The sequence below is a fragment of the Orbicella faveolata genome, unplaced genomic scaffold (assembly GCF_042242905.1).
Source record: "Orbicella faveolata isolate gen_17 unplaced genomic scaffold, um_ofav_v1 contig_24, whole genome shotgun sequence".
NCBI classification, from domain to species: Eukaryota; Metazoa; Cnidaria; class Anthozoa; order Scleractinia; family Merulinidae; genus Orbicella; species Orbicella faveolata.
Window position 1 is genome coordinate 25,593,421 of NW_028301552.1, and position 26,819 is coordinate 25,620,239.

At 38.2% G+C, this 26,819-nt stretch overlaps 3 protein-coding genes across 6 annotated transcripts; 2 read left to right on the top strand and 1 right to left on the bottom strand.

Annotated features, from left to right (window-relative positions):
* Window positions 1-1,774: 1,774 nt before the first annotated feature.
* Window positions 1,775-14,263, bottom strand: LOC110047776 (TNF receptor-associated factor 4-like). The gene is made up of 6 exons (XM_089291018.1): window positions 14,145-14,263; window positions 9,794-10,005; window positions 3,957-4,412; window positions 3,253-3,433; window positions 2,492-2,702; window positions 1,775-2,038 (listed from the first exon to the last, which is right to left on the bottom strand). The coding sequence occupies exons 2-5, from the start codon at window positions 9,820-9,822 to the stop codon at window positions 2,562-2,564; spliced, it is 807 nt and encodes a 268-aa protein (XP_089147144.1). The 5' UTR covers window positions 9,823-10,005; window positions 14,145-14,263; the 3' UTR covers window positions 1,775-2,038; window positions 2,492-2,561.
* Window positions 9,158-10,937, top strand: LOC149111032 (uncharacterized). The gene is made up of 2 exons (XM_089291019.1): window positions 9,158-9,622; window positions 10,386-10,937. Exons 1-2 carry the CDS (start codon window positions 9,424-9,426, stop codon window positions 10,757-10,759), a joined length of 573 nt encoding a protein of 190 aa, XP_089147145.1. The 5' UTR covers window positions 9,158-9,423; the 3' UTR covers window positions 10,760-10,937.
* Window positions 10,611-25,254, top strand: LOC110044333 (uncharacterized). Of its 4 annotated transcripts, XM_089291014.1 has the most exons (15): window positions 10,611-10,685; window positions 11,792-11,842; window positions 12,510-12,545; window positions 14,161-14,243; window positions 15,079-15,155; window positions 15,524-15,616; window positions 16,450-16,537; window positions 17,155-17,221; window positions 17,365-17,433; window positions 17,650-17,712; window positions 18,204-18,320; window positions 18,665-18,790; window positions 19,908-19,943; window positions 22,545-22,605; window positions 23,270-25,254. In XM_089291014.1, the coding sequence occupies exons 2-15, from the start codon at window positions 11,828-11,830 to the stop codon at window positions 23,848-23,850; spliced, it is 1,512 nt and encodes a 503-aa protein (XP_089147140.1). In that variant the 5' UTR covers window positions 10,611-10,685; window positions 11,792-11,827; the 3' UTR covers window positions 23,851-25,254. The 4 variants fall into 4 exon arrangements, with proteins under 4 accessions (XP_089147140.1, XP_089147141.1, XP_089147142.1 ...); XM_089291015.1 differs by lacking the exon at window positions 10,611-10,685 and having other exon boundaries at window positions 11,035-11,842; window positions 12,510-12,809; XM_089291016.1 differs by lacking the exons at window positions 10,611-10,685; window positions 11,792-11,842 and adding an exon at window positions 13,208-13,320 and having other exon boundaries at window positions 11,868-12,809.
* Window positions 25,255-26,819: the final 1,565 nt, after the last annotated feature.

Below are 26,819 nucleotides of genomic sequence, written 5' to 3' on the forward strand. Positions count from 1 at the left end.
AGATTCATGACTTCTCACTCACGAGAGCGTTATTCGCAGTTAGCGCGAAGTACCACTACGAAGATGTTTTAGCGGCTTTTATTGTGCTTACGTTCGGCGTGAACCTGTGAAACTCCCAAGTGACGTAAAACAACTGACAACCCAAAACAAAAAACCCAAGACAATAGAGAAAACAATAGCTCCAAAGTAAAAGAAAGAATTCTCATACCTCATTTTGTATTATCTTTTGACGTATTCATTAACGTTACATAGCGAGGAGAATCTCGCAGATTTTATCCGCGGGACACTAATTGGAGTGGTTCCTTAAAAAAAAAACTAAGAGTAGAAAAGCATAAAAAAAAAAAAAAAATCGCACGTTCTTTTCTACAGGCCACTAACAAAACTAATGCGGGAATAAACAACAGACTTGCTAAGTTGGTTGATTGGCCGATCGTCTTGTCCGGAAACATTGCTTTTGACGCTTTTACGAATACAAGTCGAAAATGGATAATGAGGCGTTGTAACATTATCGAATTCCTGGCGGGATTGCTGGATAGTACAAGTACCGGAATTTTTCTCTTGAAATTGACTTCTCACATGCATAAGACATTTAACACATGGGCTAAGTCTCTGCAGTTTTCATATCCTGAGAGCAAATTTTGACCCAGTATCGGCTAAACTCTCATAAGAGACCACCTCCCGTAAGCGATCGCTTAGGCTTGACATTTTGGGTGGTCGCTTACGGGAGGTTCAGCCGTAATTTCATAATCGGCAATGTTGGTAATAATTACTATGTGAATTGTATTTTACACGGTCCTCTTGCCAATTAATTGTTTTGGTTACAAAAAAGTTTGAGATAAACTAATTGTAGTGAAAATTTTAGTGTCATTAAACAGTACAGAGACAAGAGATGGAGATCTCATTAAGTTTACAATTGACAGGCGAATATAGTGCGGAGCTAATTAGGTACCAGATTTGATGTGGTTCAGATTGGATACCTGTAATTGAACATCTACATTATCGCACGTCGATAAATTGCAAATGGGTGGGCGCATAACCAATCACAGTCGAGAGTTGTGAGGGTACAATCCGGGGAAGAAGCGCAAAAGAAGAGAGATAACAAGGATCTCGCGAATAACATAAACAGGTACTATACATGTATTTCCTTTTGAGTAGTTACATTATGATGTCTGGTAAAAGAGCGAAAGATCCTATCATTGATCTGATCAGAAGGAAATGTAAATGAAGATGCCAACCAAAGAGTGCCCAGTCAAGTCACCATTTAACACCAAAACTTATCATTACAACTTTTATTCACTAATAATTGCATTTAAAAAGTAAGAGTAGCAGGCAATTTTTTCTTCAGTTTAACACATACGCCCAGCATTGAAGTGACTATAACGGGATTTTACTTTTCAGACAGGTATGTTAATTTTAAAAGGCAAATCAAATACCAATTAACATAATTTTCATTCTTACAATAGTGATAATGGTCATCATGATGAAATCTTTTTCGTACGATAAAAGACTATAATCCAGATAGTGCATCAATTATAGAGCAGTCACGATCAGTTTTGGTTTTATTTCTGATTGCATCAAAGAATGGACGCGAGTTTTTTAAGCCTAGTAATTCGCAATATGGAGCATTACTTAATTCTCTTTTAAAGTATAATAAGACATTACATATTTCACAGTCATTTTCCCGTCTGGGACAATGTTAAAAAAAACGGCTGATGAAATTCTTCCAATCAGCTGCCCCTCTTTAATTTCTCTCGCTTCAAACATGAACTATTCATTTCTTTCCTTCGTAACAGTAACTTCAATATTTGTAAGCTACTATAATGTCTGGTGTCTCAATTACTTTTGATTACTTTAGATACTTAGTATAGATAACTAAATGTAGCTATAGATGTCGATAGTGACCTTAAACGTTACTTCTTGCTCATTTATGAGATCACCGAAGTCCACCTCAGCGCCGATCATCTTCCCTTCGGTTACAATTGCCGGAAAGCGCGTTTCGAATCGTTTCAGCACGTCGCCATCCCGAATTAAAGCGAATCTGAAAAACAATTTGTTGTACTTCAGTTACAAATACACACAACTACATAATTACATCGCCGTCGACTGACTGAGATGCCGTTGCAGTTATTAGCATCATGGCCAACCAGAACGTGAAAGAAAAAGAAACTTGATTATTCACTTAATCAATCGTTCCCCTTATAATTACTTGCTGAGAAGGGTAGAAAAACATGCGTGAGTATAGTTAAAAATGTACACAACTATACGAGATAAAATGGTTCCATTTCATAGTAAGACTCGAACAAAAAAACACTGATTTAGTCAATGCCCACTTGGACAATTATGAACTTGTTTGCTCCCCTTCCTTGCACCACACATCATGCCCCAAGAACTTCAAGCGTCAATTTGCAATTTGAGAGCTTCGATAAAGTTTGTACGTATGTCTGTCTGTCTGTTTGCAGATAAATCACTACTCGGCTAAAATGAGCCTTACCTTGCCGAGACAGTGAGCGGTGTAGAACAGACCAGCTGTTCTATAACCATCTTTTGGGGCGTGGCTGTTCTCAACCAAATGCATCTGAACATACTGCGGTCAAAGCTGAAGTGAGGACTTGCCGCGTTTTGCCCGCCGGAAGGTCAACCAGACTCAATGTCCACTTATAACTCTTTCTTTTGCGGAGAACTCTTTCCACTTTTTCTTCGGCCTATAAATCATTAAAATAAACTGGCGTAAGTCATTTCAATATTCATTGACTGGTTTATCATCAGCCGGCGTATATTGCCCTGCTACTACATGTAAATCCATAATTTCTAAACTTTTAGCTACATGTAGAGCTAAATGGATTTCAGCAAAGTAAAGAGTGTGGTCTGAATAGCCAGAACACTCATGTTTTGACCAATTAAACAATGGTACACATACAAATCCTTCTGATTTCGAACTTCCACGAAACTTAAAGGAATCCAAACCTGAAAATATGCATGTTAGCTTATATGTAAATGTTCTTTCCATCTTGATAACATCATGCATTGCCAGTGACTAAATCAGTGCGTTCTCTTGGAAAGCACGTCACCTGACCAACTATTGCAAAAGGCCTATTACCCTAACGGAAGTTATCACAGCCGAATTTGAATTCAACCTTCATAGACATTTGCTCATGTAAAATATCTAGATTATAACTCTTAGACGTTTACAGAGATTAATGGGGCACTGAGTCGATTCAATAAATGATCTATAGCCAACCTAAGGTCACGTACCTTGCTGAATATCTTGCTTTTTAATTTCTCCACTTCGTTCTTCAGCATCACCTGATGACATTCTTGGTATTGACGATCATGTTCGTATTTACCACCAAGAGCGTAATAATTGTTGCAACCCTTGACATCACATTTAACTACACGCCTAGGACAGTCACCGAGGTGCAAGTGGATCTGTGATCTGTAAACAGGCAAACGAATTTGTTCAATTTAACAAATTGACGACAGTTTTTTATACGTCTGTTCTTTTTCTGATTAAGAATTTCGTCATAACTTGGTCAAAGTAGCTGTGGAGCCATTCGGCTATCGTCTCCTGGATCCGCAGACTACTTTAGCAATGTTATGACGAAATTCATTGTCCATAATAGGACCGACGCATGAAAAACTGACTTCAATTTATTTTTTACGATAAGAAATTGTCAAATCGTCCGCTCTCGCTCGTTGACGCATCGTATAAATCAAAAATCACGCGTCTGTCCGTATATTGACAATGAAAATTAGCCAATCAGCGCGCGAGAATTTCTGCAGTTATTGTAAAAACACCAGTAGCGGCTATCGTGATACTTTTGTCAAATATTTGAACTAATTCGCAGTCTGGTCTGAAAGAGATTGTTTACTGAGCATTTTATTCTAACTTTTATTACATCCGTAGTTAGCTTCGAGAAATGAGAATGACCTTGCCTCCAGTGTACAGTTAAACTTACCTCGGTAATCTCTCTCCGCACTGAAGCGGACATAGCAGAGGGCCTTGCGCACAGTTTTCCACGTGAACGTCGAGATGAAATCTCGGTACTCCCACACTACAGAACATGCATGAAACCTTTTCATAAGGGCATGCCGCCAGGTGCTCGTCCAATGCAGAGCGCTGTCGGTTCCCGATACAACCATTTGGGCACTCCACTAACATAAACGGGCAGGTGTCACAGTGCCTTTCTTTATCGCTATGCTGCCCAGTCCATGAGCAGTCGCCATTTGTGCAGCGCACATTAATTTTGGATATCATCGCTTTTACAGCGATATTCGGATTTAAATTGGAGGCGTCAAGAATCACACGGCAGAGGGGACAGGTTTTTCTTTGATTTGCGATACTCTCCAGTAAACAGGCCTTGCATGCACTATGTCCACAGGACAACGAGACAGGCTCATTCATCAACTCCTTGCTGGGAGAAAATGGCAAAAGAGGGAGTGAGAATCGAATGTTGAAATAGAGGAGGAGAAGAACAAATAGAAGGACGGCAAGGCTATGACAAACACAACAACCAAATAATGCTATAAAGTTAATAAAACCTACGAAATCACATCGAATTTTAGGAACAAAAGACTAGAATACGAGAAGTCCCTCTTTCGCTTAGCCCGTCGTGCGCTTCTCGCCCCCAGGATTCCGCGCGGACATTGTTTTCTCGCGGTATTCTATCGCGTCACACACGACGGACTAAGCGAAAGAGCGACTGCTCGTAGACCCAAACGATCGAAACGTATAACCTATTAAGTCAAAAACCAGCCTCGGATCTATTCTTAAATTATTCTTAAAATCTCGCAAATTTCGTTCTCGATATTCTTATAAACTAAGTGGTAAAAAGTTGTAAAACAATGCGGTTCCGGCCTTGAGCAATATCTGTTTATGGAGGGATTTCCAAAAAAAAAGGCCATGGATCAGCGTATTTATTTACCCACATTCACATCCCCTCGCCCTCGTCCACAAGGCGAAACACTTGATTAGTATCACACAATTCAAATCTCGGGCCTGAGCACATTCTAACTCATTCTTATAGCTATCAACTAAATCTGGAGCTCGAAGAATCTGAACTCCTCGCGCTCGCACTCAACACTTTGAAATCTCGGTCTCGCAGTATACAACGCCAAAATGTCTCGGGCTCGCACAGAAAAACGCCGTCTCGCAGTCTCGCATTTACCATTTGCCACCCCTAATTAACCACTGAAGTTCGCAATCTGCGCTCTCTCCGAGACCTGTTCACCCTCTTATATGGACAGTTTGATATAGCCTGCGGACAGGCTCCCGGCGAGGAGAGGAAAAAAATTAGGCGAGCCTGTTCCCAGGCTAATTTTGATTATGCAGAACGAACGAAGCGCGAACCTGACCCGCAAAATTAAGCAATGGTACAAGTCTGTTGCCGTTGAAAACACTAGACCTCTACAAACTACGACTTGATATTTCCAAGCAAAGATACAGTACTCTCTGTGTTTGCGGCGGTCGGACGGACATATCGCGCAAAGGCAAATTAAAATCAAAACAAAACAATTTCGACAACAGCAAAACAAGAGAAAGGTTGTAAGGCTGGAATTTCTCACCATACTGGGCATAGCAGACTATGGTCCACTTCATCTTCTGAGCCTTCCGATTCTTCTCCATTTCTGACAATTTTAACAATCTCGCAGTTAAAATTGCTTAACCCAGACATGTTGGAAAAATCCGCCGCTTAGTAGAGGAATGGCCGACAGTCACTACCGAGCTTCAATGCGTTTAGTCGCGCGCGTGTCTGATCAAAAGACTATTATTTCCATTGTGACGAAGAGTCTTCGTCACAAAAGAACCCGGTCGAAGACTGATAACTGACAATAGCTTGAATTCAATCATAGCGGCTTGGGTGACATCAACACTTGTGAAAAACTATTAAAATATCCGCGAAAGAGTTTGTTGCGAAGATGAAGTGGGCACAGATCATGTGCTGCGCAGTCCAAAAGAATATTGTAATTTTACTTGTTTCCACTTTCTGAGTTCTAGCCAAAGCGTATCGCAACAGATTGACATCTCCCATGATGAATGTCCCTTTGTTTTAGAAACAATGCCTTTTGTTTCTGCAGTGCATGAAACGACTTGTTATGTATCATACTGTGATGTCCGCGGAGAAGCTGCTATGTCTATCTGATTTTTTTTTTTAAAGTAATTTCCAGACCTATTAAATGCTTCGAACTTAACTTTAATTAAAGAAGGACCTAGTTTGACTTGAGCGAAATAGCCAAAAAATTTACGGAAAACAATCACACAAAGAAAATGGCGCTTGTTTTTCTTTTCACCTATTATTAGTAGTCAGTGTCTCACTGCTATTCATTGTCATGTGCCCACATTTTTGCTGGCGCAAACGCTCTCACAAGGATGAAATGCCGCACCTAAATCGTATACCTAACTTTCAGTAACCAAAAGAAAAAAAAAAACACTTTTTCTTGCAAAAGTGTCAAAAGTAGCGGAAAATCTTCACGTGCATCTTCTGTCGGAAAATCTAGGTTGCGTTAAAAAACATTCCCCCAAAGATTATGCCAATTCGTAATTTGGCAGCAAAAGAGCGTCTTACTTAATAACCAGAGCATCTATAGGAAATCAAAAGAAACAGGTAATTCGACAACAAAGCAAAGAAAACAGCGGCATCCATTTGTTAATGCCATACCGCCCCAGCGACAATACAACAAATTTATTTTTACCGTCCAGTTAGCAGTTTTTGCGCTGGTCGATTTATGAAGTCAAGTAAGAATTGAAATCCCGTATCCTGCCCTATTCCCCATGTAAATCTCGCATCCCAACTTCGTAGAAACACGAAATCCCGCTCGCGCTAATAATTTAAATTCCTGCTTTCCGCTCCTGTTTTCAGATAGTGCAAAACCTCCCTGTAGCATAATTTGTTTCCTGAATCAAGGTGCAAAGTGTCAGTTCAAAAAACCAATTACTGCTCATTATTCTTTTGTAGCACGTAAGTGATCGAAAGTGGCATCAGTTTTCTTGTCCCCTGGGTGCGATTGGTACAATACCTACACGCGTGCGAATTAGAGCAGCGTGCCTTTCAGTGTGCTTTCGTGTTTACATCAAAGTTACTAAGAGATTGAAGCTGCGTGTGTGCGATTTATCCCACAAAATGAGTCATAGTAATCGCGCATTCCAAAGGACTGTTATTTTTTTGGAAAAAAGACGGAATGCAGTGCCAAATATTGCCGAAATGAGCAGGCTTACAAACGCGAGGCGTGTTGGTGACATCTCTTTCACAAAGAACAACACAGACACTGAGATCGGCGACATCCTTGTCAGAACCTTTCCATCACTGGCCGGGAAAGAGCTTAGTAGGTGAGTTTGACTTTTACTAGGTTAACTAGCTCTGGATGCAATACATGTGTTTGTAGGTACTTGACAGTTCTGCACAGCAAGAACGCTCCCGCAAAAAATCATACTTCTCTACATGTTATAGTTTTAAAATACAGCGGAACCCAGCTATTTCGAAAGGGGAAACGAAAGGAATTATTGGAAATAGCCGACAGTAAATTACCAAAGGGCAAATCCGAGGGAAATGGTTTAGATTTTGAAATAACAGGGAATTAGAAAGAACCAAGTGCGAATAACCGGGGTGCAACTGGATTGGTGTTTCGGGGTTTCTTAAAACAGACAAAAGGAAAGCCGAAGGGTGATTTTGTTGAATGCAGAAGATTGAGACTAATCGTGATTAAACGGCATTTAATGTAGTTTTATTTTTGTATCTATAGCTAGTTTTCACGTGACGTCACCAAAATTCGAACTACAAAGTTATTGATCTTCCTGAAATTGTATTTAAATGATGTAAAAGAGCAGCTGAAAACTAATATTCATACAAATTTTCGCTCCTAATGGATTCTTGGTTTTGTGATACACTACGCTTGAATTTCTAAGCTTTTGCGTGACGCGGCAGTTACATGTCATGATGGTTAAAAGTTACTTATTTCGGGGAACTTGGCTATCTGAACAGTGCATGTCTTAGAAAAAGTATTATTTAAACGTTTTAGAGTTCCTCGAGGGATAAATTCACGCTTTTGTAGCAAAACTCAGTGACAAATGTTTCTGTTGGTTTCCAGCCGCCATGTTGGTGCCCGTACCGATTGGCACCAGCATGGCGTCTCCTTACAAATCTCTATAAATTTAGGTATAAATTTCTCCGCATATCTCGCATAAGAAAAATTGCTGTGCCCAAATTTTTGCGAGAGTCTTTGCATATTTACATTCTTTCATTTCCCAGAATCTGGACTTTATCTATTGCCGGGTTTTGATTTTTATTTTGATCTAGTTTGAATTGCGTGACACTGAAAACCAGCAATAGATTAATAAACCCAATTCAGTGAAAGTGTTACTTGTCAGAGTGATTTGATCTCGATGTCCAAAACATTGTGCGCGCCCAGCAGCGACGCGAGCATTAGTGAAACATGCGGGTAAAGCCTCCAAAAACCCTCAAGCACGATGTAACAATCCCGGTAAATAGCAATTCTTATATTCAGGAGAATACTTTCTTTAAATAGAGGCAGAATTTTTCTTTGTAATCTCTCTGTTTTGATATGGGGTGGGGAGTGGCCTTATAGACTGAGAATTGCCAGATTGGCGATCAGTGGGCAAGAGCCTTTACCTGTCTCGTGGGCGAGACTACTGTAGGCTCGACTTCCGCCGTTTTCTCGAGTCCGGTCCACGTTTGGGGGAGTAGCGCGGGATCCTTTCTCGAACGGCGGCCGGTAATCGAGCCTAGCGCGAGGCCTGCGAGGGAATTTAGAAAAAAAAGGCGCGCGCCATGGAAGACCGAAAAATATCATTTCGAGATACTTAAGAAATCTATGAAAAAAATACCTTGCTTATTTCTTAATATTTTTGTGGACTTATGCAAGAGGACGTGATGTCACGTGACGGAGCTTTGGGAGCAAGAGTAGTCTGAGAGGTTAAATGAGTACTAGTATTTTGCGTGATTGCTTTCGAGTAAGGGCGGCCATTGTTGTACTTGCCATATTCTCTGAGTGAATCCTTACCGCTGCGCCCCCCCTGTAATAATGAATAAGTTGCAAGGGAATACAGCTATTAAGTCATCTAGCGTATCTCAACGGCAAACGCTGCCTTTTGGTAAATGTTTAAGGAAAAAAAAAAAAAAAAGAAAGAAGGAAAAGTGAAAAAGAAATAAACTAAAAAAACCCTTCAGCTTGCAACTCACACGTTTAAAAAAAGTTCCATCCAGTTCCATTACCAAAGTTACAGTATATTTCAGGCTTTTATAAATTTGGATTTTTTAAAAAGATAATAGCGATCATTTAATACAAAACGACTGCAAAACCCTGTTTTATAAACATTAAATTATTAACTTAACAAAAACATGCAAACTACTGTTATTAATTTTTTTTCAAGACTTGAACTTTCAAGCACCAAATTAGTTATATTATAGTATGGGGAAATCACTGGGTATAGTTGGTGCACTGACTGTGTCCTCAATATTTCATTCATCCAGTCTAGAATTTATTACTTCCTATGAGCGAGGGCATGCCATGAAGACGGTGGCAACTGGCATGCAAAATGGTGCCCAAATAATGAACCTCTTTGGCGGTTGCAGGAAAAAAAAGATTTTCCTGTTGCTACCCAATCCAGGTTTGTAGAAGCCTTTGTGTTATTAACATTAATATTAAAAATGATTTCAGTTGTAGAAAACATGTAGTTACCTAATGGGTTATTTTAGTGAAACACTTGCTCTGATTGTTTGAAGAGTGCATCCCATCTCACATCTCCCATTTACAACACTAAAGCATGCATCTAACTTACCAAATGGCTGCCAAAAATTGTTTTCCCATTGATGGAAACAGTCCTGAGCCATGTAATTCTTGTTTTCAAAAGCCAGCAATTCAAAAATTCAATATTTGCTAACTTTGAATGCTATTAAGCTGTACTGGGCAATACTGGCCATTATGTAGTTTTCAAATGGACCTCGCTGTGCTCAATCCATACTCGAAAGGCCTTGGGCATTTATATGAGATCTATGAGATATATATATAAGATACGTAAAAACCTTATCACTGAGTCACAAAGTGCTCTACAGTCATGGAGCTATATCATTAATTGTTTATGAAAGAAAAAATTGAAACAAATTACACTACAGATCTGTTTTGAAAGGGCCTGGTGGTCCTCTTTCTTCAGGAGCATGAAACACTGACTGACTAGACATCCTTATATAGGCTGATCATTCAAGCATGCTTTATCAAGTACTTGCTCATATGCTAGTTCAAGAGGACCACTAGACCCTTTCAAAACAAACCTGTAGTGTAATGTTTTACCTGTAAGTTTTCCTTCCATATACAATTAATTATATATGAGATACGTATATTTTTTAATTTGAATATTATCACTTTTGTTCCAGCAACAACCTCAGCTCTGACCTCGCCTCCTACCACACAGCCATCTACATCTGGACCATCATCTTCACCTGCAGTCACACAACCATCCTCGACACAACCATCCATATCTGCATCCTTGTTAACACCCGCAGCCTCACAGCCATCCACGTTTGCATCCTCATCTGCACAACCAGTCACACTGTCATCTACTGCAACAATACCCCCGGCAGTCACTCAATCATCTGCACCAGCACCTCTGACCCAACCCCTGCTCCCCTCTTCATCCACAGCAATCAATTTGACTGCACCACAAAGAAAGGGAAGTAAGAGTCAAGATCTGGAACTGTCATGCTACATGTATGTTTCTTTTATTTATTTATTTATTCTACATATGTAACTGATTTACATGAATGCCTGCTTAAGGATTGTTTAGGTTTCAAGGACTTAGGACTTTGGAAAGAACTTTCAATGTTTTAGGACTGGTCATTCTTTATGGGTGGGGAGGAGACCCTTCTTACTTTTCCATTCACTTTGTTATGTTTTGTTGGTTTAGTATGTCCATCAGATGATAACAAGGACAAGAAAAACCAAAAAGAAAAAAAAAAGTTACTGTTCAGTTATTAATGTTTGAAGATATGACACTTGAACTTTAAAGAGTTATCATATTTTCTCCTCTACTGATACAATTTCTACCATGTTTCGGCAATACAATATATTACAGGCATGGCAAGTGCCAGAAAATGCTATTTTTTAATTTAAACGCCAACCCTACATGGGTAGGAAAATTTCCACTCAAATGGATCTTAAGATGTCCATTATCGACCAGCTATACATGGGTGATAAAGAGAGTTAAGAAGCCATAGTTATCATGCCAAATTTGTCTTGCATAGTTAAGCGTTTATTCACTGGCACCAGCAAATATAAATGGCTTAAACATGTACACTGCTATATGCCAAGAGCTCCATGTGCAGTTGTGAAAATCAGTTAATATCACTAAGATATTAACCAGATTTAGCTGGGGCAGATTCAGTCAAATGACGTGTTAAGACCAATCGCACGTGAGGGAAAATATAACACAACCCAACCTTATTCAACCTCTCCTACAGCTCAAGCATGTGCCTTTTCATTTGGTAAAGTTCGATTTACTCAGAGACTTGTTTGTTGATTTACATGTGATGACAACAGCATTTTTTTTACTGTTTAAATTTTATGGATCTGTGTACAGGAAATGTATATTTACTTGACAAATAACAATTTTTATCTGAAATAAGTGTAGCAAGACTTTCACATAAAAGTCATTCCTTGGAGTAATCAACAAATTACTTGTTTGCCAATTTAGCTCAAGGCTACATATATTTTCTAGAGTGGAAGGCTATGGTTACAAGTAGTCATTATGATGAGATGTGAATTGATTATTCATACATTTCAGCAGACAGTGATGAGGAGATAGTAGAAATACACCCTGATGAGCAGCAGCAAGGTATCTCATGGGAATAATTGTGTTGTGGTTTAAAACAGAAGGTCACTCCAAGAAATTTTTTTTTTTTTTTGGTCAATGCTAATAAAAACCTTGCACTAAGTTTAGCCACTCACCGAAGTTTCAGCCTCTAAAGTGCCAGTTTTCCTTATGAAATTCATCTCCAGTGGAGCCCAAAATTCAACATCGCTGCCACCATTTTGAACAGTACTCAGCAGCCAGGCCACGTTTTCGTGATTTCAAGTACAAGAGATTTTGTCCAAATGGGTGATAATTGCGTGGAAAAAATACATCTTGCTGGCCTTTTGAATAATGCAAAGTCAGTTGCGGATGGAATGACATCACATAAACTTAGCCTGTTCAAAAGTGCAGTTCAAAATGACAGCCTGTGAGTCACTTCTTTCGAGTCGAACTTCATCAGGATAGCAGGCACTTCACAGGCTGAAACTTCAGTTTGCTGAATGTTTACTTGGTATGGGTGAAGACAAAAAAGTTAGCTTTTTGGGAGTGACATTCTCCTTTAAGGTTCTTCATGGTTAAATTCCAAGGAGTGTCTATTTATAATAAAGAGTTTGAAATTGTTATAAAAAAATTAAATTAACACCAATGAAAAAAATGTTTTAACAATGTCATTGTTCTAAGTGATATTGTTTTCTCTTACCACATTTAGATTATCTATCAGCTAGCACAGAACCTCTTGAAACAGGTATATTGTAATTTCTAAGTTCACACAGATGTCATAATTATTCTTTCTTTCAAATTCTACCATTTAATATTAATTTTGTATCGCCTACTTTTTTTCCAAGTATGGTCATAAGAATTGAAACAAATATAACTCTATTATGTCTGTAGAGACCCTGTATTTTTTCTTACAAAAAAATAAAGTCATTTACATGCAATCAACTTTTAGCTGGGACTATTGAGGAGAATCTGTGTCCTCTCGGTGCAGTGGATTTGAAAAATGGGAAAGGTATGCTAAATTTTACTCCAATTTTGATCGCAATATACTGTTCAATGTACTTTTTAAAGAATGGAACAAAAATTAATCAAAGAAAATGAAATATACATGTTTATTAGCATATCAGTTTATTTTATACGTGAAAGGTACAACTCAGTCAGGTATATAAGCTTTTACAAGTCAGGACTTCATTCATTTCATAATTCAAAAGACAAGTGATCCATTTTATTCCTCTTGTGGAAGGATATAAAAATGTTTTTTTCTTACACGGCAGTTTAAAGAGGGCACAACATTTTTTAAATTGTTTGATCTGATAATCAAATTATTAATCTCTTAGTCTTTATTGTTTTACAAAATCATATACTGTCATTATCAGGCTACAATTTAATAATTTCAAATTGCTACTTTAGTGCCATCCCACAAACTGGACAGGGTGCAGGAGGTACTCTTATGCGAAAGAGAGCTGACAAATGACGATCTCCACCAGCCCTTGCCATTTTTTTTAAATCTCTCTTTTGACGAGGTTTGTGACCAAATGATACTTTAAAATTAGATGACTGTGTTTTCTTTGTGGTTGTCTTATAAGCCAACATCACACCAAAAATTGAAAACGTGCAACCGTAACAGGGTGATATCAGGGAGTTTGAGAAAACCGAAACAGCAAAGGGAATGTGAATGTCACTAAGCAAACAGATTACAAAGCAGTGCAATAACTTTGTGCAGGGATTCCTTTTTTGGATAACCATAAATACTGTCCTCTGAAAAAACAATACGAAACAATCACATTCTGTTTTGTCTGGAGAATGTGAACCGCAGCGCCTGATTTTTTAAATGTTCAAATTTCGAATGCAATGTTTGGTTCAGGATAGTTTAGACCAATAAACATGAAAAAAAAAAAAAAATTGAAGTATCACGAGATTCTCACTGTTGTGGTTACTTTAATTCCCCATCAAATCTGCATGGGCCAGGCTACATAAATATAGGTCTGTGTAAGCTAAGGGTAAATGGCTAAGAATACCGATGTAGCATACAAGCAGAGTCATTTACTATGTAATCCAAATAAACTGGACATTATAGCGATGTTACAAAGAGGGTAGGCGAAGCACAACTTTTTCCTTTGGAATAACTCGCAATAATTTATTCCCATACAGTTACTGGTCATGTGGACAAAATTTCAACTGGGTCAGGCATTGTTCATGTCGAAAAAAGATGTTGCTATTCAAAATGACCTGCAAATAATAAGTTTGTGCACACCCTCTTGGCTAGCTCCATGTAAAATATGGATATTTAAAATATAAATTTATCATACATGTAGCATTGGATTTTTTCTAACTTAAATCTGCTTACATGTAAATGGTTCCAGATGTGCCACCAAGGGAGGATTGATCAGCAGCTGATGGTCTTGGTCATCCTCAAAGAGGGAGATGACATTCGTCATGTTCAAAGGTACATGTACATGTATTCGTCCCTTGCTGTTACTTGTCATTCATATTCCTGGATGAAAGTGATAAACAACAACATCATTTTTTAAATTTTAAGTTCACTGATAGATGGATATTTCTTTTGTTGTGTCGAGAGTCTAGGATGGAGGACTACTGGGGTTAGAAGGGTTAGAATATTGGGAAAAGAGCTTCAATTATGCGAAATCCTAGTTCCTGGTAAAAACGTGGCCCACAGAGGTCATTTAGTTTTGTCTGTTGGACACACAATACTAAGAGACTTTTAATAACAGAAATCTATTAATGTAGTGCTGGGGTGGTTGAAGAAGCGTATGAACTCCATTGCTGGGTAGGTGAGGCAAGTGGCCCTTAAAAAATAAGTTACAAAAAAAATCATTTTTTTTGCACATTTTAGGGGGTTGTACTGTTATCACAGTATCCAAAACAGACATGACTGTATATTGTTGTGTGTACATGACATTAAAATTTCAGGATATGAAAAAAAAACAAGAGGACCTGACAGACTTTAAAGTGTGCAATAATGGCTTGCAACAGAAGTCATTCAAAAAATTCTACCCTGTGCTTTCAAATGTCATGGAGTTGTAGTGTTGACGTTCGCGTAAATGAAAATTTCATTCAGGAACTATCTGCCATGTTTGGGTGCACAAGCTCAGTTAACGGCAAAGTCTGGCATTACACTGTAGTTGTTTTCAAAGTGTATTCATATGATCAAGCATCACTGAGCAAAGAAAATGTAAGAGACACTAAAATGTAAGAAAAAAAATGGTGTTGAATTTTCATCTTGTATATCAATCTCTTCTTCTTCTTCTTCTTCTCTGTAGATTTTTTAGCTTACTGGGAAATGCTCAAAACATCTACTATTGGATCGCTAAAGCAGGATCTAAGAGTGGCAGACAAGGTATTTATCAAGTAAAGAGTAAGTTAATTTTTCAATAAGCTTACTGCTATTTATTAAATTTCATGTTAGTGAAATGTTTTAATTAATTTAGAATAGAGTAGAATTATAGGAAAAAGGAGCAAGGATTGATGTCTCTTAGATGTGGTTAATATTTATGATAATTTTCAGCAATGAAATGCATGTGAAATGTGCCAATGGTTGCTAAAAGGTGTAATGCCAAGTGCATGTTAATCCTCAACTTGACAAATACAAACACGAAACAAGCATTTACATTCATTTGTAAACTTTCTAAAGGAGACTGGAAATAATTTGTTTTTAAAAACTTTGGTCAACTGATTTATTTTTGGTGATCACATTTCTTTTGGTAGTGTTACAAAAATTTGGCTCCAAGGGCCAGGAAACAGGGGTCTTCATCTTGTCACCCACAACATCAAAGCCAAACCTTGTAGAACGTTTTTCTGGTAAGTTCTCATCAATATTAAATAATTGGTATGCGATACATATTGTGTTCAGTGAGTAGCACTTAGAGGAGAAGGGCACTCCAAAAAATGTATTTTTTTCTGTCAAAGGTTAGTGTTAGGGTTAGCCACGCACCGAAGTTTCAGCCTCTAAAGTGCAGGTTTTCCTTGTGAAATTAATCTCCAAAGAAGCCCAAAATTCAGGAACAGTATGCAGCAGCCAGGCCGTGTTTTTGTGTTTTCATTCCGTTCAGGAGACTTCGTCCAAGTAGCTTCCGAAGAGCCTTTTAACTGCCTTTGAGCCATACTGTTTTGAGCCAAACATGCCTGGCCTGGCTGCCAAAACAGTTTCAAAATGGCAGCCTCCAAAGCCAATCTTTCAAGACTAATTTCTTCAGGATAGCAGGCACTTCAAGGGCTAAAACTTCGGTGGGTGGAAACGCTGAATGTTTACTTGCTATAGGTGAATTCAAAGACAACAGGCTTTCTGGAGTGACCTTATCCTTTAATGGCCATCTGTTAAGAGTTGCAGTTACACATTTTAGTAATAAATTACATTAACTTACAATTCAGTTTGAGTGCATTAACATACAGAAAGTTATTTTCCACACAATCAAGCAGAAAATTATGCAAAGAAATATGTAATTAAAAAAAAAAAACAGTTTTCACAACGCTGAAAACAGATTGCACAAGATTATAGCTACATGGAAAATGGACATGCATTTCAAGTTACTATGATATGCTCATAGCTTTTCTTTTTAGTAATACCAGAAAGTGGCTTAAGTTGTTAATTCCACATGTATGGTTTCCTTTACATAATTTAACTTTTAACATAGGCGAGAGCCTGAAAAATGTCACCTTTAATGAGGTCAGGGATGCCCTAGCACAAGGGACAACATCACTACAAGCCCTAAAAACTGAATGGTAAGATTACAATACAGTAATGGTCATGTAGCAAACCACACACTGTACCTGCTAAATCTGCTAGTAAGCATACCAAATAAATCCTGCTGGTAAGTGTAAGCTCATGCTTACTTATTGTGCCTGTTTGCCAAAATTTTGAGACATTAATCATAACAAAGACACATAACGGCTTTTAATATGCAGTCAAGGACATGTTTAATTTAGTCTTAGTAGAGCCAAGGGATCACCAGGTATTGTAATATGGAACATTTCACTATTACTGCAATGCTTGTTATTGAAATCTCTACCAAAAATTTCTGGCTGAGCTCACAAAAGAAGTGATGTTCTCAAAAAAATTTCGGGTGCTCAGGGTTCAAGTTTTGTTCCTTCCATTGAAAGCATCAGTCTTTCCACCCACCCAGTCCTTTCTTGAAAATGTGTAAGGTTTTTCGTTAGCACAAAGACATGTAGTGTTCCTTGTTTAGGTTACATTAACAGCCAAGTCTCTGATATGAACTGTCTGAAAGGGGTCGGTTATTGTTGTTGTTGTTAAGTCAGGAATGTGCTTCTACATTCTTGATGTGTAACAGACAAATTATATCTGCTGCATGTGGTATAACAAAGCATTTTTCTGACAGGGAAAGAGTTCAAATAAGAGAAGAGCAGGAGTTGGAACTCAAGCAATCCCTTGCAAGTGACAAGAAGGTAAATGCTAAACTATTAATCCAGTGATTTTTATATTACATATAAACATTCACAGTTGTGTTAATGTTACTATTTTATAAATTCCAGCAAAACACAACAATTGTTTATTCTAAAATTATGCATTCCTTTTTTTGCTTTATCAGAAGGAACAGTCTATGCCAGGAAAATCAGATGATGATACTGATGAGGACTATGATGTCAAAACCTACAGGGTAAGGCAACTTGTTTCAAATAAAACTGAGAAACAATGTATTTATCTTGAGGTATACACATTCATGTGTCAACTCACATCAATTGGCATATATTACATATAGGTATAAACATTTCTGCAAAAACTCATGAGTGTTGTGTCAATGTCACTATTTTTATGCCACCAAAAACACAACAACTGTTCATTGTAAATGGCTTAAATTATTTTGCTTTATCAGAAGGACCAGTCCACGCCAGTGAAATGCCATTTGAATCAAGACTGTGATGCCAAAGCATGTAGGGTATGTCCCAGAGTATCAAATAAAAATATTAAAAACTGTATTTCTCTTGAGGTATACATAATGATATGCCGGCCATCTCAGGTCAATTGGCCTACTAGTCAACAAAATACTGAAATAAGCCATTCTAGGAAGGAGGGAACAATAAAGTACAGGTGATTGAAAAACTGACATGACTGATTCAGCCACAAACACAAACTCTAAACTTACTAGGGAAAAAGCCTGCTACACATGAGAAATAAAAGTTCTTCAATCGTTGGAATCATATGAAACAGGATATTTTTGGTTTTTGATTGATTGTATTGAGGAGCATTACTTTAGAATCCAAAAAATTGGGTCAAAGGTGTATATATGTTAATTTTGTTTGAAATATTTTTTCTATCTACATGTATTGCATTTGTAGTAGTAATTTTTGTAATATCATTTGTATCTAATATCATTTTGTACCCCAAATGCGATGACTAAATATGACGGTATGTTTTTCGACTCCTTAGATAAGAGAGGATAGGGCCAATCGTGTGCCACCAGAGCCTCAAAAGGGGTACATCATAATTCTTCGCTTTGGCAACCTCAAATTTCACCGCAAGTTCAAAAGAACTGCCTTGTTCCAGGTATACACTGAAAAACTACAGTAAATTTAATTAATGTACATAATGTGCAATACTATTTGTATTTTAAGCAAACCACCAGAACAGTAATGTAAAAGAATTTGTGTGAAGAGACACATGCAGGGATATAACCATTTTAGTCAACGTTGAAAACTCTTCAATCTGTGGCAAAACAAAGCTCTGCTTCTAGCCACTTTCACATTTGAGTTTCCAACTTTTAAAGTTTATCAAATGTATGTACCGCATTTTTTTTTTTACCTTGCCCTTTTAATCTGCTGGCACTTGTTACTAGTTTGATATTATACATATTTATATTGAAATACTGTTTTGGTCTATGTGAATGACAGGAAGTGTATGACTGGGCAGGCTCGATTGAAGCTCTACCACTGCACTTCACCCTTCAAAGAAGACAGGAAGTGATTTTACATGAACATCCCATAACAGAACAAGAGGTTCTGGATATATACGAGAGAGTAAGTAGTACATATTGAAATATCAATTACACAACATGATGTACAAGTTAAATGTAATTTTATACTGCTCATGTATCAAAAGAGCACTTGGATATTGTAGATAACTATTACCTCTTCCTAGCCAAGCTGCAGGTCCATGCTGTAACGAAACGACCAATTGTTTTTATCATTTGCTGTATATATAGTACAGCCCAAGTGCCAGGGGAATACAGCTGTATGAATAAACATGAAAGATGATTCATTGAATCTCTTACTGGATCATAGACACATGGGGACCATCGTGCTGGGAGGATGGCAATTTGCTTCCCCAAGGCAATCAAACAATACCTGACTGCAGGAGTGTCGATAGCTAGCCCAGAAATCCCACTCCCCCCCCCCCCCCCCTCCCCAGTGTACTAATAAAAGAAAAAGAGTTGCTGTGGTATGGCCATAGATTAAAATAGTCAAGAGGTTTCAAAATGTTAAGGAAAGGAGAATCTTTATGGGCTTGGAGAGGTATACTACAAGGCTGTGATCAAAATTCAACAACATGGGTTTTCCTTTGCAAGCAGTTTCATTTTGACTTAACCTTTGATTGGACACAAACTCCTTACCCTAATTTCATTTTCAAGATTGTTGCAAACACTTCATTGTAACCCACTCCCCCCTCCGCTGGAGATGGTGAGTTTTGTTCCTTATAGACCCCAAGCCGAAGCCGAGAGGAACAATGTGTTCAACAAGAAACAAAACTCACCATTTCCTTTGGGGTCAGTCACTAAGTATTTTGTTCTACCTCTCAACTAAAAGACGGAAAAAAAATCTCTTCATAAAAAATACTTCCTTGACGCCAGCAGATGCACAAATATGACACAGCTTCAATGATTCGAACTGACTCTCTGTGAGGCAAAAGTTCATGTTGTCTTGGCCTTAATTAATTAGTTTTGTTCGCCCAAGGTAGTTAGCGGGTTTTGACCCATGACACGTGACCCGTCCTCCTCCAATCAGAAATGTATCCGATTTGGGAGTTATATAACAAAATGTGTTTCATGCATGTATTCTGGTTTCACAAGTTGAACCTTATTTTAAAAAAAGAGAGATTTATATCAGTTTTAATCCTGTATTTCTAAAAACTATGTAGGAAGAAGAGGATGTCAAAGAACTTCTGGCTACCCAGGTAGGGAATATTAACATGAATAGCGAGTAATTTTTAGGGGTGTAAAATCCTACTGGGAAGATGGTGCACAGCTTATGCATATTATTACATGTCAAAACCTCATATTTGCAGCTCTATTAGCTAACTATTCATGTAAATATGTAAGGTCTGCTCAAGAGGCCTCTATAATGCATGTAAAAATTCCTGAAACACTGGAGCTAAATGAAAAATAAAACTCTTATGATGTTTAAAGGTAAAGTAACTTAAAACTATAAAATATTACTCAACAACATTGAAAAAATATTTGTTAAACTGAACTGAAAAATAAAACTAGAAAAGGTAAGGTAACTAAACTCTAAAATAACATTTTAAAAAATCGTAAAAACAACATTTTAAAAATCTTTGTTAAACTGAACTTTGACAAATGTTTAAGTATAAATTAAACAAAATAAGCATTTCACCAATAATAATGGCCGGGCAACAGACAAGTTTATGTAACTTAATGGGAATTGTAAGGATTGTATGACCACAACTCTTCTATTGTAATCATTGTAAATTTGCTATTGGACATTATGAGCTCTTAAGCCTGACAAAAATGACCTTACCTGACCTAAAACTGACTATACTGACTTCACTTGACCAACTGACCACCCTACTATTTCCCTCCAGGGACGAGGCTCTCTATAGAGTCACGACTCTTGGAGTAGACCGACACTAACTGTATCTCTCCAGGGACGAGGCTCTCTAGAGCCACGATACTTGGAGTAAACTGACTCTACTGTATCTCTCCAGGGACGAGGTTTTCTAGAGCCACAATACTTAGAGCAGACTGACTCTACTGTATCTCTCCAGGGACGAGGCTCTCTAAAGCCACAATACTTAGAGCAGACTGACTCTACTGTATCTCTCCAGGGATGAGGCTTTCTAGAGCCACAATACTTAGAGCAGACTGACTGTACTGTATCTCTCCAGGGACGAGGCTCTCTAGAGCCACAATACTTAGAGCAGACTGATTCTACTGTATCTCTCCAGGGACGAGGCTCTCCAGAGCCACGATACTTGGAGTAAACTGACTCTACTGTATCTCTCCAGGGACGAGGCTCTCTAGAGCCACGATACTTGGAGTAAACTGACTCTACCGTATCTCTCCAGGGACGAGGCTCTCCGGAGCCACAATACTTGGAGTAGACTGACTCTACTGTATCTCTCCAGGGACGAGGCTCTCTAGAGCCACGATACTTGGAGTAGACTGACTCTACTGTATCTCTCCAAGGACGAGGCTCTCTAGAGCCACGATACTTGGAGTAGACTGACTCTACTGTATCTCTCCAGGGACGAGGCTCTCTAGAGCCACGATACTTGGAGTAGACTGACTCTACTGTATCTCTCCAAGGACGAGGCTCTCTAGAGCCACGATACTTGGAGTAAACTGACTCTACTGTATCTCTCCAAGGACGAGGCTCTCTAGAGCCACGATACTTGGAGTAAACTGACTCTACTGTATCTCTCCAGGGACGAGGCTCTCTAGAGCCACGATACTTGGAGTAGACTGACTCTACTGTATCTCTCCAGGGACGAGGCTTTCTAGAGCCACGATACTTGGAGTAGACCGACTCTACTGTATCTCTCCAGGAACGAGGCTCTCTAGAGCCACGATACTTGGAGTAAACTGACTATACTGTATCTCTCCAGGGACGAGGCTCTCTAGAGCCACGATACTTGGAGTAGACTGACTCTACTGTATCTCTCCAGGGACGAGGCTCTCTAGAGCCACGATACTTGGAGTAAACTGACTCTACTGTATCTCTCCAGGGACGAGGCTCTCTAGAGCCACGATACTTGGAGTAAACTGACTCTACTGTATCTCTCCAGGGACGAGGCTCTCTAGAGCCACGATACTTGGAGTAAACTGATTCTACTGTATCTCTCCAGGGACGAGGCTCTCCGGAGCCACGATACTTGGAGTAGACTGACTCTACTGTATCTCTCCAGGGACGAGGCTCCCTAGAGCAACGATACTTGGAGTAGACTGACTCTACTGTATCTCTCCAGGGACGAGGCTCTCTAGAGCTACGATACTTGGAGTAGACTGACTCTACTGTATCTCTCCAGGGACGAGGCTCTCTAGAGCCACGATACTAAACTGACTCTAACTGTATCTCTCCAGGGACGAGGCTCTCTAGAGCCACGATACTTGGAGAAGATTGACTCTACTGTATCTTTGCGGTTTCAGAAAAAAAAAAAATTTATGAACATTTGGTACAATGAATATCATAAAATTAAAAGAAACTTGAAAGAGTTGTGTGTTATACATAAAAAGTAGGAAAAATGGGATAGAGGCATATTTGTGTGGGATTATTTTTAGTCTGTAGTTGTCACATGGCTGGTACTTGCCTATAACACTAACAGTAACTCTAACATTAACAACAACACTAATATGCAGGTTAATGCAAGTGACATCTACAAAGTGTTTAAAATATGGAAGGGAAGTGTACTGCTCAAAGGACTCATGTGTAACTTGCCATAAATTATGGATACAACAGCTAGAGTTTCCATCATCCAAAGCAAGTTACACATGAGTCCTTTGAGCAGCACACTTCCCTTCCCTATATTTACTTGCAGGTCTCCTTCAGGGGAAATGTACCTCAACCCAAAGAAGAAAGATTGTCTGCCACAGTTGTTGGTAAGAAAAATTTGAGTTATTATTAATTTTTATGCTGATACTGGTGGGGCAGGCCAATGCAAAACATATGTTAAACCTGTAATGATTCCATTTAGTGACAGGCCAGCACAACATTACTTTCATTGGCTTCATGGAGAGCAACCTTTGGAGACAAGATGCTAGTTTCTTTTTGAACATGAATATACAGTAACATTAATCAATGCAAGTTATGTCAGTGATAATCAAAAATTCTCTAACTCAACGACTGTAACAAAAGGAGCCCTGACATTAATGATCTTCAACATTATGCTCAGACACAAAAGCTGACTTCAGTCTAATCAAAGCAGACATTTGTATAATCAGTCTTTTGTATGTCACAGTCAGTGTCTTGAATGTCACTTTTGCCATGAAGGTGTTAATTGGAAGGGGCACTTATTGTAACAGAGGCACTGAATGATAAAATAAATAAAAACAAACTCATGGGGAAGCACATATTAGAAGGGGGAAGCTTATTGCAAGGAGGATGCTATATCAAATTGTTATGGTTTTATAATCCACGTTGTTAACAGTAATGCAAACAGGCAATTTAACTTCTATCAAGAGTGAAAGTGTGTGAATCTACATGTAAAACAAAATATCTGAAGTCAACTACATTTACGAACTTAAATATGTGTATTATCAACAGATGAAGCACAAAAAGAAAAGCCCAGAAAAAAATGGAAAGTAAAAGAAAGAATGAAGGAAAGAAGAAAGGAAAAACGTGCCAGCAGAGAAACCAAACGTGAAAAAGGAAAAGCCTCTAAAAAAAAAGTAAAAAAATCTAAAAAAGTAAAGAAGGGTGTGAACCAAGATGATGATTGCATACAAGACAACAAAGAAGCACAAGAAAACAAAGAAGTGCATGAAAACAAAGAAGCACAAGAAAACAAAGAAGTGCGAGAAAACAAAGTGGAAGAAAACAAAGAAGCACAAGAAAACAAAGAAGTGCAAGAAAACAACGAAGTGCAAGAAAACAAAGAAGAACAAGAAAACAAGGAAGTGCAAGAAAACAAAGAAGCACAAGAAAATAAAGAAGTGCAAGAAAACAAAGAAGTGCAAGAAAACAAAGAAACACAAGAACATAAAGAAGCGCAAGAACAAGTTGAAGAAGAAATGAAAGGTAAAGGAGTCAAGGAAGAACAGCAAGCTCACACAACAAATGTCAGGAAAAGGAAGAAGGATAAGAGAACAGGTTCTCAAAGAAAAAAATCAAAAAAAGAACAGTGAAAAACATTGGAGTAACATATATGCAATCACATGTGATTGAATTGTTCTAAGGAGCAAAGAGCAAAATCCAATATCTGCGCATAAATTTATATTGTTTTGTCTGAAATGTATTACCATTTGCTTTCAATTTTATTTACAAGATTTATTGTTAATATTAAGGAAGAAATTTTTCCTTTCCCTTGATTTTTGGAATTACATTTACCAATTAAAAAAGAGAAACCAGTGCTGGAAATAACAGTCCATCATTGGACCTTGTCCGACCAAATTTGGATTATGATCACACACAATGTCCAGACATTTATTGAACACATTTTGCCTTTTTTCTTTGAAGTTATTGTCCATCCATAAAATTGAGTTAGATGCATTGTTTAGGGGATCGAAATTGCGACCAATACGGTTGCCAACGCGGCTAACATTTCATCTTTGGCCACCAAAATCTCTGGTTTAGACGCCACAATGACGACTACATTTCCTCATTCCTCAGTGTTGACGATCAGTTACGGTTATTTTCTCAGACGTTCTGTCCTTCCAGAAAAACATAGTGAACTATCTTTGCTTCTAAAACATTCAACATAAGTTTTGAATGATTTGTGTTGTAAATGTTTATGCTAATGAAATTCACTATGCTATCATTGTTTATACTAATCAAATTATGCTAATTTATGTCCGGTAAAAATGATAAGTTTTTCAACTAAATGAAGATGTGAAAGGACACATGTCCTGTTAAAAAAGGAAAATTATTTCCAGCACTGGCAACAGTAAATAATAAAGCTCTATTTTTTGGCTGCTTCAAGTAAACATTACAAATAAGATACCAGTAAACACAATTGCAAGGTCAATTTTCCCTCAGTTTGTTTTTGTATGTAAAAGTTGTATACGCTTTTTTCTTGTCTCCAATGCTAAGTTGCTTTCCAACAAAGCAATTTCCAGTTTTCAGAAAGTTAGATTAAGATGTTTTTACTCAGCCAAGTTGGCTGACTTTAAATTAATTTCTATAAATATGGTACAGACAACTCATCGTAGATTTGGAATTTACATTTAAATTTAGCAGGCTGTTGTCATCTTGAGATCAGCGTGAACAATAGTTAAATGTTAAGCTTTCTTGCTGCGAAGGGTACAAAAGCAAAGGTCTTATACAGAGTCTGGAAAAAAATATTTGTGCACGGAATTAAGGCACATGCTTCTTAATCTATATATTTTGAAGTGTTCCGTTTTATGCTACGTGTGCCTTAAGGAAAAGGTTCCATTTTAAATGAGAACTATAAAACAGAATTGTGTTCAGCCATTTAAAGGTCAAGTTTGGAAAAACTTACTCAGCATTTATGGCATGAAAGTTTTAGATGAATCTGTGTAATAGTTACGACTAGGATGGGTTGAAATAAATAAAAAACACTGACTGAAAAACAGATTTTTTTTTATTATTACTTAAAATAAAATTACCTGTATGTGTGGTGGAACAGGGCGGTCTGGGTGGTGGAGAGAGGCAGTTACACAGGGATTTCCCGTTCACTAAGCAAATTTTCACTAAGGCTGATTATGAAACAAAGAATAACGTGTATAAATTTGGCGTAGCGAATTTGACAAAGTTAAAAAAAACAGAGAACAGAAAATCGAATTATCAGAGGGAATAACAAAAAAAACCCAGAAAATCGAATTATCACAGGAAAAAACAAAAACAGCCGGGCAGACAAAAAAGCACACTTGCCAGAGCCTTTTCGATGAACAAGCATCTAAAACCATTATATTCTTAGACAATGATACTCATCCTCCGTATTTTATATTACCAAATTATGTGCAGTGTGTAAACTTTCAGTGTTAATCTAATTGGCCTGGTATTCTGTGAGAAAAACAATTGCTAACCACTTGGTAAAAAGGTCTAATGTGAATAAAAAAAGTAGCAAACCCTTTACGAGAAGTAACCTGATTAAGAAAGGGTAAACAAATGCCAGAATTTCCTACCTTATTCGACTTTTCTTGTACATTTACAAGGTGCAGTTCGGTAAAGGTCAGTCTACTCCGCAGCTCACTTGATACCAGTCCCCTTGCGAGAGCTTCGTTTATTCCTCCGCACCAGTCCCCCTTTCGCTCTCGATTACAACATCATCAATCGAGCTCGATGAAAAGTACGTTCAAGCACGAATCCAGTCGTGCTCGATATAAAAATTCAGTCGAGCTCGAAGAAAAGATCGAGCTCAAATAGCATGGCCCGGATCCCCCCCGGAAAAGAACGGCACCCCTTGCTCAATGAGCTCAGAGGCAACTGAGCTCGAGTTGTGATCTGAGGTTCGTCTGTCTACCGAGCACGATCAGTCGATACCGTCCTAGATTCTTCTCGAGCTCAGTTGCCACAAATCGAACACGACAAACCGAGGTTCATTAGTAATGGAGGTCGATATGGATATCGAGGTCGATTACCATGATTCGACCTCGGTTGCCCAGAAACTAAAATTGATCCGAGAAGTTTGTGCCAAGCCGCAGGATGCAGGGTGTTCATTAGGCATCGGGGATCGGAGAATTCTCCGGCTACTACGTAGAATTCTCCGGCTAAATTTCAAAGGCCTGTAGCCATTTTTTTATTTTTAAAAAATCATTCTCCTGTTACTTTACACTACTCTCCTGCTATTTCAAATATTAACGAAAACCCTGGGATGTCTTGCATTCTCACAGAGGTACGTGTTGCGCTAGCAACTTCAGACGTACAGAGTATTTTAGAAATACCGGCAACTGATGAGATCCACATGGAGGATCGAAACCATGGTCTTGCCTGAACTAAGCCTAACAATGGCATATAAAACACGCAAAACAGTCAACAGGAGCTTGCGCGTAAACAGCTACATTTGAATCATGTGGTGCCAGAATAACCAAAGGAGAAATAAACCTATACATCCAGCAAGAGAAACATAAGCTCGATCAGATAGCTGTAAGAAACATAAGAATGTCTCTAGACAAACGTATAGCTTTCTCAAAGT